Source organism: Falco punctatus, assembly GCF_963210335.1.
Source record: "Falco punctatus genome assembly, chromosome: 2".
NCBI lineage: Eukaryota > Metazoa > Chordata > Aves > Falconiformes > Falconidae > Falco > Falco punctatus.
The window spans coordinates 76,142,326-76,154,359 of record NC_137581.1 but is presented as its reverse complement, the minus strand read 5'-3'; the positions used below and the strand labels follow the sequence as shown (position 1 = coordinate 76,154,359).

General features: G+C 43.3%; 1 protein-coding gene across 9 annotated transcripts in view; it reads left to right on the top strand.

Annotated features, from left to right (window-relative positions):
- Positions 1-12,034, top strand: part of RUNX1 (RUNX family transcription factor 1) — a 178,253-nt gene that overhangs the window by 112,428 nt on the left and 53,791 nt on the right. For all 9 annotated transcript variants that reach the window (XM_080374719.1, XM_080374720.1, XM_080374722.1 and 6 more), the window contains one exon: positions 11,669-11,773. In XM_080374719.1, coding sequence (XP_080230845.1) covers positions 11,669-11,773 — 105 coding nt within the window. The remainder of the gene's footprint in view (positions 1-11,668; positions 11,774-12,034) is intronic.

Here is a 12,034-nt window from a genome sequence, read left to right as displayed (position 1 = left end):
GTCCAATAACAATAAATCTATTTTTTGGTTCTGCAGAGCTCTGCTTGTACATTTTTGAAACTCGGGCTAACAACGAGGATGAGGCAGACACTATCCTCTGAGCGTTTGGTTTTTTTTTTTCTTTTTTTTTATTGCCATGACAAAAGGAGTTGGGTTTACCAGGATACTGCTCAGGGAAAACAAAGTACCTCCCTAGATGAAAAGGTTACATACTTTCAAGAGATCTGTTTGCCCTTCAGCTTTTTTTTGCACACACACCACCACCACCACCCCCACCCCCCCCCCATGTTGTTTTCCTTTTTATTCTGATGTGCTCTCCTTCAGAGGCTGCTTGAGTTCTGGCAAAAAGTATTCATTTTTGTGTGTACCTATGTACTTATATATCAATATATATACCTGTATTACAAGTCAAATAACAGCTGCTCTTTTGTCATCAAAATAAAGTCATGCTGAGAGTTGAATTAGGACCCTGGCTCCCAGGCTGGCTAGTGAACTTCAGGTGACTGTCCCATGGCGTGCAGCTCCTGTCAGCTCACTCAGGGTTAGCAGAAGTGAGGATACTGCAGATCAGTGGCTTACAAGTGCTGTCAGGAGAGTCTTTTCCAGCAGTCATGTGCATAAACCCTCATCAGTCTGAATCAGTCTCTGTTCCCTTCTAAAAACCCTTTAGCAGCAGTAAAAAAATATACATTTTTTTCTATTACCTTAATGCTGTATGACTCTCCACCCCTCTTGCTCCTATCCTACTTCTCTACCGCTTTTCCCAGCATATTATTTCAACACAGTTTTCTTAGCCACTTCAAATCTACGTCATTCCCTTCATCTCTGCCCTGCATCAATCTGTCTCTTGTCTTCCTGCCTCTATTGATGCTATTCCTGCCCATCCCCTTTCAGAGCTGCTGCCTCTCAGCACAGGTTGGGATTCCTATGTGAGTCTTTATCACAGGAGCAGCTTTTGGCTTCAAAGTGTTCTGGTAGGAACGATCTTAGATTCTTTCCACCTTTTTCTACTTCCCCCAGAGGATGGGGAGCTACCTGCTGTGTGGTGCTGGGGAGTGGGCAGGGTGCGGAGGAGAGGGAGGAGGTTCTGGAGACCAAGGCGAGGAAGAGGGAAGCAGCTGCTTTGAAGGCTTGATGCCGTAAGAGCTCTTCAGTGGGGCGGTGCATGGAGCAGTGTGTATGCACATCAGTTCCCTGAAGTTCAGGGAGGAACTGAGGGAAATGCTTTGGCAAGGTCACAAAGTTTCCACAGGCTAGACTTTATGCACCACAACTCTAAGGCCGCAGAGGTTGCTCTACATTTGAAAGTTGTCTCTGGTGGAACTTGGCAGGTTCCAAGTTCATAATGGCAGTGTTATCTCCCCCATCACTGACTGCATGGATATCCATCGAGTGACCCCAGACCTCTTCTGAGCTCTGAAATCAATGTGCATTGCATTAGTGTAATGACAGCATGGAGGAGTCCTGCCTCTAAGAAAATGAACTCAGGGTAAGCAGTCCCAGTGCACACTCCCACGCTCAGCTAGCTGCTGAAGAAGTGACTTGTCAGGTTGTCTGTTGGTATTCACCTGCTTTAGGCTACTGCAGGTGGAAGTCCCTCACTTGCTAAAATGGCCCTGTTGATCATAGAAGTGTTCCTTGCCTTTCATATTCAGAGCACTGTGTTGCTCTTCCAGTGAACCCACACCTTCCTTGTTCCTTGTACCTGGTGCCTCTGCCTGCAGCCATGCTGAGAGGTCATCATCTTCGTCGCTCTGTAAGGCAAGGAGCATGTTTGTTCCCAGCTCCTGCACCGTGCCAGAGCACTGCGGTGTGCCAGCACCTGGCTGGACAGGTAGCCAGGATTGGGCTGGTCCCAAATGAAAGCCAGGGCTGGGAAAAGAGAGAGGGACTGAGACAAAATCCGGGTCTTAAAGGGCTTTTTTTAGGTTCACAGGACAATGCACGATGAAATGAAGGTGCTTCAGAATAGGATCTGCCAAAACCAACGGCACCCATTACACCAAGGTTTTCCTGGTCTAATGATTAAGCAACGGATGAGAACACAGCTTTGAGGGGTGAAGAAATGATGGGTTCAAACACAGAAGTAGTCCTTGGAGAAGAGGGTGGCATGAGGTGCTCCCCTCACCCCAAATGCTGCAGCCACCAGCCCTGAATATCATGCAGGCACCACCTTTCTGCCTGAAGGACCTCTTCTCCCAGAGGACCTCCAGCCACTGGGGCCACCACTGCTGAGGACTCCGCCACCCCACTGCAGCCATCTGGCTATGGTGCCCTTTGGGGAGCACAGAGCATATGTCTGAGGCATGTCCTATGAAGCAGGGGCCTTCCCTGGGAAAATGCCCTAATGCTGAAAGCAGGAGCAGGGGCCACCATGAGAGGCCATCAGTGGGTGAGCCCCAGGCAGCAGCCCCCAAACCAAACCTCCATGAGGAGAAGGGGCAGAGGAGGGCTGAGGCTGTGGGTCAGAGCCAACTGACCACGCTGAGATGCTCCTCCCAAGAGGCCGAGCTTGTGGCCACGAAGACATGGGGCTGTTTGGCAGGGGAAGCCCCCTCAGATACCCACTGCAGCTGCTGCTAGGCACCACCTGGATGGGGAGGTGGGAGGAGTGAGGGGTGTAATTTTGGACTTAAGCATTAAAATCAAACCTGAATCCCACTTCAGGCAGCTAAATCCTCTTGTGAATCTGGGCCTTAACTTTTTCATGTCTCTCTCATCGCCCGTAAAGTGCAGGTGATAATTTCTACCTCAAAAAGCTTATTAATGGTTTGAAATTATAGCTGGGTTAAGGACTATTATTAGGCTTAAGGATCCCAAGGCATTTTCTGTGAGAAGATGGTAGCTTTGCATTTAGGTAATTTTGGTTTGAACTGTTCTATTTCGTGTTTCTGTTGCTGTTTTTCCCTTTCTCTGAGTCGCTCAGCAGTGACACAGCAGTCTGCTGAATGATCGTTTCTTTGTTCTACTCTAGAGCTGGGTGCACTTTGTGGAGGTTAAATAATTTCTAAACATTTCAGCCCAAGCTCCAACATAGAGAAGCACTTCATTTAAGACTAAAATGATATTGCACTGGGAAAAAAAAATATCAAAATTCCTTAATATGTAGTAAGTAGGTCACAGCTTGAAAGCAGAGGTTTTGGGGTAGCCCACTCATAGGAGCATCAGAGATTTCCATTAGAGTCATCTTTGGGGGAAAAATAATTCCACCCTCTCAAAATCTGTTTTCAAACATCATTGACATGTAGGCTTGTATAAATTGCTTATATACATTTCAAGTCTTAAAAATATTTTAACAATAAGCATTGCATTTTACCACTCAAACTGTAATCTCCTTGTACAGCCACTTTGCTGCAGAGGCCAGACACCCCATAGCATCTTGTTCTTCCTGCGCTGTAATTATTGTCTCCACCCAAGTTCATAAGAATTTTATATTGGTTACTGCAGCAACTCCACTTATAGTTAGAGGCTGCTTGGCTTTTCCATTAAAAGGTCTCCCCCCACCCCCCACTCCCCCCATTCTAGTGTTTTAATGCTTTAATCCATTTTGCAAACTTGATCTGCAGGCTTTCAGTCTAAGAATGCATCCCACCCCCAAAATTCAGTTAAAGCAGGTTACTTGGGTTGTCTTTCAGAACAGAATGGAAAACCACTTTTTATTTAAATATTGTCAAACACTGTTGTAACTCTGGTGCACAGACTCACACACACACATAGATGTGCCACCTCCCTCACAAAACCCAAATTTTTTGGTGATATTTACACAGGACTTGGACCTGAGGATACTAGAATATAAATAATGTTCCTGTCAGCTATATTCCTACCACAGCCTGATAATCTCTCTGCTGAAATGAAACAACATCACAATATAGGGGTATTCCTGGTGGTTTTGTGTGTTTGTGGATTGTTGATGTTGGCATACAAAAGTGACTAATGTCTATGTTAACTACTGGGTGTCATCCTAAACTGACTGTATAAGGACACCCTGTCTTCAGAGACCTTTTTCTTGCCACCTCCAGCCCAAATCTCTTGACCCTATGCTTTTTCTCCTCAGTTAGTTAATTTATGTCCTTTCCCATAAGCTCACAGTTATTCTCCTTCCTGTCTTCTGCTGCAGCTTGCTCCCTGATAAACGGCCATGACCATTTAGTACATGCACCTGGTACCTCCTGCTACTCAACTGCCACAGGTTGTTTTTTTTCTCTAAACAGAATAAACCGTGGTTTTCTGGCATCACTGCTGAAGCACATTCACAGCAAAAATTACATGAAGTTAGTAGAAGTAGTAACTTGAGGGAAAGAACCCAGAGGAATCCAATTGAGACTGATGCCTTGTGCTGATCATTTTAGATACGAACCTTTCAAATGAGTGCATTTCAAATCCAAGTTGCTTAAGCAGAGAAAGGCCATCAGGTGCCTCAGAGGCAAACAGTGGGGCAGCAGCAGCAGTGGCGGCTGCACTTTTACACACATTGTCAGGCTGTCAGGGAAGGGATTAGCACAGAGGCCCTTGCAAGTCTGGAGGAGACAGTGGACGGTATCATCATGACAGCACATGGGACTGGGAAGTGAAACCACTCATCAGTGCAGAAGTGAAACTGGCTGCACACACTCTTGTCAAATTAAAATGTAAACATCTGACCAAAAAGAGAGAGAAAAATTGTGGCTGTTTTAGTGAGCTGAGTCCCACCCTTGCAATGCTTGAGAATGTGAGCGATCCCTGCTTGTGCAATAGAGAATCACTCATCTGAGGGATTCAGATCAAATACTGAAGGTGTTAGCTGGTACAGTAATGGATAGAAAGCAGCATTCAAGCAAATATGTGATTTTTGGACTGACAGTGACATGTTTCTGGGATGGCGGGGGCTGGTATTTTTTGTTTCTGAACATAGGAAGACGTTCTTTTTTTCTGACTAAAGGGATTTGAATGTTGGTGCCACTGTAGTAGCACAGCAAAGGGGGTGGGAAAGCAACTTTAGGACTGCTACCTGCATGAGCATTCTCCAGTGCAAAGGGAAACTTGGTGTAGCATGGCTGGTATACCTGATGACAAGGGGCATGTACAAAACATCACTGTGCATCACCAGGACGTGTCTGCTGGAACAGCTGCTGAGGGCCTGAGTCAGCTTTGTTTTAACAGCTGTAAGTTACACTGACTATAGAACCAGCTTCTGCATCTGTTTGCTTAAATATTTCATGTCCATGGCTTGCAGACTTAGGGTTACGTTTTTGACTTGTAAAATAAGAAGATTGTCAGGGACAATTTCCAGAAGAGTGTCAGGGACTATCCTTATCACCCAGATAATGACCTTAAGGTAAAATTCAATTTTAATGTCTGCTTAGGTTGACAGCATCTCTATTAATGTTACTTGACTTCAGTTATGTAATTTTGGTTGCTTAATATAGTTCCTGTGTTGCCCTAGGTTAAATGTACATATGCTTCACCGAAATAATGCCTTGAAATGATTCCACCCCAGACACAACCTTCTTCTAGCCTTCTAGCTCTGGGAATCCCCAGAACTGCAGCAGGAGATGCAAGTGGCTCTGCTGCTCTCCACCGCAGCATTTGACTTGTTAGCTGAACAAAAACTTGGAGAATGGGTAGGGAGGAAAAGATAGTCGAGTGCACATCTTGGTTAAGATCTTGCTGCAGAGAGCTGGGAAGGAAAAGGAAGGGGAGAAGCCAGTGCCAGCTGTGCTCCCGCAGCAGTGAGTTGCTTTTCCACAACTTATTGCAAAGACAATTCAATAGCTCATAGCTGGGTCCAAGTTTGCAGCAGGGCTGCTTTTGGCTGTTTGCATGACAGCCTGGCCCCATATAAATCCAGAACAAAACAGCTATTGATTTAATGTGATGGAGATTTCATTCTGAGTAAGTAGATGCTATGTAAACACAGATATAAGAACTTCCTGGAGTGAGACACTCAACAGAAATGTTCAGAAGTATACCTTTATGCTGACCCAGGCTGGTTTGGCAGGAGGCAAAGTGGGTGTATTTCCCAAATCTCTGGCTCGACATATACTTACACCTGCAAAACTTCCATATAAATACACAAACAGATCTGTCGCCCATGCAACTGATTTGCATGGGCAGTTCTTGAATTTTTTTGGGCAATCACCCCAGTATGCTGACATATCCCCATGCTGACATTTATCTGTTTGGACCCTTGGTTTGTGGCAGTCAGAATTTGTAAACCATTTACAGCATGGTATCAGATGAGGTGAGTAACAGATTTTTTCTCATATTTAAATTCAGCGGTATCTGTGGTGCTGATGGTAAACAAATTATGTTATTTTTTGATGCCACTTACTTCAGCTGTGGTTTTTTTTCTGATGAAATAGCCACTGGACCAAACAGAAAAGGCAAAGTTATATTCTGATTGCATGAAACCATCACTGTGAGTAGGAGAAAAAAGTCACCATCTGAGCAATGAATTTGGACTTGTGCAGGTTTTTTGCAATTGGATATGCAACTTGAACACTTACAAAAATATTTAATTCATATGAGGAGCAGCAGCTAGCTAATGCAAGGTCAAATTATGTTGGCCCTATTGATCACATTTGGAATGTTCAGGGGCTTATGTGATAAGAATGGCAAAATTTGGCCCCAGTGTATAATAGTCGACATTTGAGAATGAATATGTGAGCGTGTGCATATTACAACCTGCCCAGAGATACAGTCAGATATGTTATTAAAATGCAGTAGGCATCTTCACTTTGGCAGATACCCAGGAAGATGTTGTGAGAAATTGTAAAGATGTATAAAATTGATCATTTAGCATGGTTTAATAAAAGTAAGTACATAAGCACTAAAAAGTAGAAGCTGGATGAAAAAAAAAAGTATCATAATCTTCCTTGCTAGAACCTGGAAGTCTGTCACTAATATAATAGAAATGCCTGTAATATAATTTGTATTGCATTTGTGTATTACATTTCATATTTTTCCATCTATACCTTTTGTCCTTGTCAGCACAAGCATTCTTGGCTCCTTTCCCTTTTTTCTTCTTCTTTTTATCTAATAATTTACTGTAACAATTTAAAAAAAACCAAACAACTCTAATGACATATCTGTGATCATCAGAATAAATCCCCAAACCAAAAGACAGTAATTGTAACCCATCATCTGTTGGCTTTGCTTCCCCCTCCTCCCCCCCCCCGGGCAAACTTCTGAAGCTTTAACTCCATTTTTTTCTGTTCTCATTTGGATGAACCTTCATCAGTGGAATCGACGTCTTTTTGCCTGAGAAAGAGGTGGATTAAAATGAAGTGATAGGTTCAAGATGTGGCCTCTCTTCCCTAAAGCGTGTCTGTTCTCATTTCCCTTTGCATCTGCCCATGCAGCCACTTACATTTTAAGTGTGTCTTCCCATCCCCAGACCCATCTGGTCATGACACCACTCAGGGATGACTAAAGCAGCACACAGGAACTTCATGTGACCATGTTGTCACTTGGGATTCATTTTTTCCCCCTTGGTTCCTCTCAAACATTCCCAGGGGCTGTAGCTTACAAGCCTATTGCTCCCTCTAGAGCCCTTCAGTACTTTCTGGGGGACCACTTAAATAACCTCTCATCATGCTAGATGTGACCTCCCCGCTCATTTTGCTTCCAGCCTCTGACAGATGGGATGCAGACTGAATCCAGACTTTAACGTCCTGTATTCCAGTGTAGAGCGTTGGCACAACACCTTCAGATGCTCGGGTCTTGGAGGCTGACCTGCACCTTTTGCTGGTCCATGGACAGTATTGCTGAGCAGGCACTTTGTGCTTCCTCTAAAGTTCTTGCAGCTTTGCACAGCATCAGGGGATCTCACGAGCAATCTCGTGAAGTCATGAACTGGGGACAACTGGTTTAATACATCTGACTTCAGCTGTCAAATCAGCAGTGACTCTTCAGGGCACTTTTGATAGTAGGATGTCTAGCAAACCCATCAAGAGTCTCTGTGTATCATTTCAAAAGTCAGTATTGTATTTTGACCAGACATGCTACTGTTCCCACTACTTTTTCTAGGAGGGTTCTGACCTTAATGCCCTTGCAAAAATAAACATTACCAAGCAGTTTTTCCTACCCTAGTTGTGAGGGAAGACTCAATGGAAGCAGTGAGTCTTGTGCTCTGCCCTTACGCATATGAGGACATGCTTGATGTCTGTGGGAAGGGTTTCCAAAGGCAGTGCCCTGTCCCACATCTGGGGAATGTAATCCTTGTGCTCAGGAGGTGCTATGTGCCTAATATTAGGCACTGCCAGGGATAGTTACAGAGAGAGCAACAGTCTCTGAAGTGACTCTTGCACCCTAGTGAGGCACAGCTTGATGCTGACATCACCTGTCAGCCCTTCCACCATCAGCAAAGACTCCCATGATGACGCAGTAGCGATTGGCTTCAGTATACTGAGGCATGTATCATAGACCCGAACCAATTTGTGTATGGTTTTCTGCAGATTTATGGGACTGTTTATCCCAGAGGGTCTTAGACTTTAATGTTAGCTAATGGAGCGCTACATGCTCACTTGCTGTGACTGCTAGGATGTCATCAAATTGTCATCATGACTACAGGAGACATCCAAACCAAACCAGTGTTTCAGAATGCCTTCTTGGGGTGTTTGGCCCCTCTCTATGGTCACTAGAGAGGTCAGTCCATCACTTAGGCTGTCTGACTCAGTTTTGGTGGCACCCACCCCTTTCTGAGCTGAGCAGAGACACTAAGTGCTCAGTATAGGTCTTCTACTGATAGTTAGGAGGTAAACTTAGGCATCAGAAATCACGGCAGCTGATACAGGCTCCAGTGCTAGGGAGTCTGAACGCAGCTTCCATTGACTAATCTGGAATTATTTCCACTGTTTTAGTCTGCTGTGTGTTGCATATGTATGTGTGTGTATCTGCACAGGCTTGTGTCTAAGTGTATTGTGCAAGTGTATGTTGGTAATAAAAATCTGTATCATGGTTGTATCATAATACATAAAAGCAAGGAGTAGACATTTATAGGCCTGCTGTCATCCCAAAGCAGGAATACCCATAAAATACAGATTTCACTAACAATACCTCCAATCTAAATCTACCTTTGTCAAGCAGACATGTAAACGATGAATAACGTAGAAGCTATGAATAAAAGTGATAAAACCACTTAATAAAGCTAAATGTAAATGAAACAGAATAACCAGAGAAAAAACACAGCCAGAATTATCGGTAAGCAGCAATGAGTGACACATAGGTTTATGGTTATATAGTCCTGTGGTTAACCAGTATGTGGTTAATGAATAGTCTTCTGTCAACAAGAAGTAAGCTAAGTATCTTCCTGCTTTTGCCAGCTTGTGTCACAACCTTATATAGGCTCTGAGACCTAGTCTGTTCTGTAGAAAATTTTGAAAGTAACTTCACCTCCTTCTTCTTCTTTATCCTGGCCTTGTAGACTGGTAATGTGGCCCCATTTTACTACATTTCACTATTGTTATAATTTTTTTTTCTGTGTTTCTTTTCTGTCTGGAAAATCCACAAGAGCCTTCTAAAGAAGTAAATTGACTACATATTCTAGCAGAACAGCAGGAGCACCCTACCTAATGCATGAGCAGTTGTCAAAAAAACCCAAAAAACCCAAATGGGAAGTAAGATGGAAATACTGCAGATTAGTAAAGAGAATAAAGTATTATTTTCAAAGTCTCCTTCAGTCTTAGTGAAATGGGTGTTGTTTATAAAGATACAGGGAAACTATTCTTGGAAAGAAGGAAGATCTACAGGTGCCTCTCTGATATTTGTTAAGTCTACTGCTGTGGGTGACAAAGTTTTTTGGAAGGAACTTTATTGAACTTCATTACTGATGCCTCATAGAAAGATCTGTTGTGCTGGCAAAGAAAGAGTAATAAAGCTGTAAAGCTTTACTATAAAAGTTGGTATTTAAAGAATGTCAAGAACACAGCCATCCTTGGTCTGGATAGATGCAGGACCCAAGAGTTGAGGGATAAAGGCCCTGAGATAGGAATCTGAAATGACTTTTTCTTCTGCTGCAATTCTTTCGATCTCAGGGACTGCTTTCTAGTGAGGATGTGGAGGTGGGAAGAGACTGGCCTGGCATTTGTGAGGCTTGCGTTTCAGCTTCTGCTTTGTCAGGGCTGTGATTCAGGATTACACTCGGATTTAGTTGCAGGAGCCAAAGTGGTTAGCATCGCTGGCCACAGGCTTCCTGTGAAATCGTGGCCAAGACACTTTATCTCCCCACAGTTCCTCATCTGTAGAGTGGGGAGAATACCTCTCTAATTCACAGGGATGTGATGAGGCCAGTTTCCAGTAACAGCTATGTGTGTGCGCGCGCTGTGATGTTGCAGACCATTAGCACCAAAGTAGGAACTGCATTAAGAGAAGTATTGAATTGCAAGTGAGTGTGCATAAGGAGGGGGGAATGTTGCTGTTGGATGCAGGCACTTATATTTACATTTATATTTTAATTTAACATTATTTATGTAGATAAATGAAGCAAACAATAAAAATGGGAAGCCTTAGAAGACAAGAAACGCAGCAGTTAGAAGGGCTGGAGCCAAGTGGTAAAATGAAGCAGGCAGATTTGTATGGGAAAGCTCACACAGCATGTGCCCAAAGGAGGAGAACCTCAATTTTCTTTCAACAGTTCCTGGTTATCTAACTCGGGGTGATGTCCTTTGATGTCTCTTACTGATAACAAAGATTCCTGTCAGTATCTGAGTCCTTCATGATGCTGAGATAACTATGCTAAACCTGCTGACAGGCACCATTTTTATTGTTGTCCAGGCCAAAGCCATAACGAATGCATATATTTGTTCTTATCAAAGATGCAGAATGTTACTTTTGTTATTTAAAAAATGCCTGAAGTACATACTGGCATTGGCCAAAAGCAAATCCAGGGGTGGCAGGATCTGAAGGCATTGCAGTCACGAGAGGATACAAAACCCTCCCCAGCAGCCAACAAAATGAGTGCTTTTCCCAACTTAGAGCCATGGCATGCATGTAAATTTTGAAAAGGCCTTCACAGTTTTCTTACTGAATAATGGAGAAACTAAGCATAATGCTCTGCTATGTCTTCATAAAAGTTTTAATTCCCTGTGGACAAGCTGTAGGGATTTTTTTATTTTTTTCCATTCCCTTGTTTCTTGGCATTGCAGTAGCAGATTATTTTTAAAGGGTTCTGGTTTGCAATATGGAATTGATCTAATGCTAGCTTCAACCACAAAGCGCGGGATTTTATGATCTGCCTAGGGGATCTGAGCACCCAGTTCTCTTTAATTTAAACAAGCTCTGTGTATCAGACTCCTGTGGCAGTTTTGGAAGAGTTAGCCACAATTTCTAGCCCTCTCTGAACTAACACCCTTTAGAAAGTACAGATAACCTACCAGTAGTCATGTAGATCAGATAAACTCTAACTGTTATGGGTAACCTCCTTTTTTTTTTTTACAAACAAAACGTAGATCATTTAAATATAAATTAATTTTTTTTCCCTGAAAGCTTTGAGCAGTTGCCACAGAGGGAATGCATCCAGCAATAGGCAGTTGTGAGGTTATATACCCCGCTCTGAGCACTTACGTCTCTTTAGATACAGACAGCTAAAGTGTTTGATTGCCATTTGGTGTGTTTGAGCACCATCTGAAATGAGGAGTACACCTTTTCTCAACACATACATATGCTCAATAACATTTTTTTCCTGTTGCAGGAAAAAGCTTCACGCTGACTATCACGGTCTTCACAAATCCGCCACAAGTAGCCACATACCACAGAGCCATCAAGATAACAGTGGACGGACCTCGTGAACCCAGAAGTAAGTGAACTAATGACAGCACTTGCAGATGGCCAAGTTGATGGCTTAGTACAGGGATTCATCACCAGCCTCATGAAATGCAGCAATAACCAATGCATGTGGAGCAGTGGGTATGTTTTAATCCAAGGTTGTCCTATGAATGTTTTTAATTATGTCTTCCCAAAGCCTTACTTTTCATGGGTGTCCAGCTGGTTGAGAATATGACTTGCATTGCATTTCAAGTATCTACCCAGGGATGACTTGGATCATACCCAAAAGCTG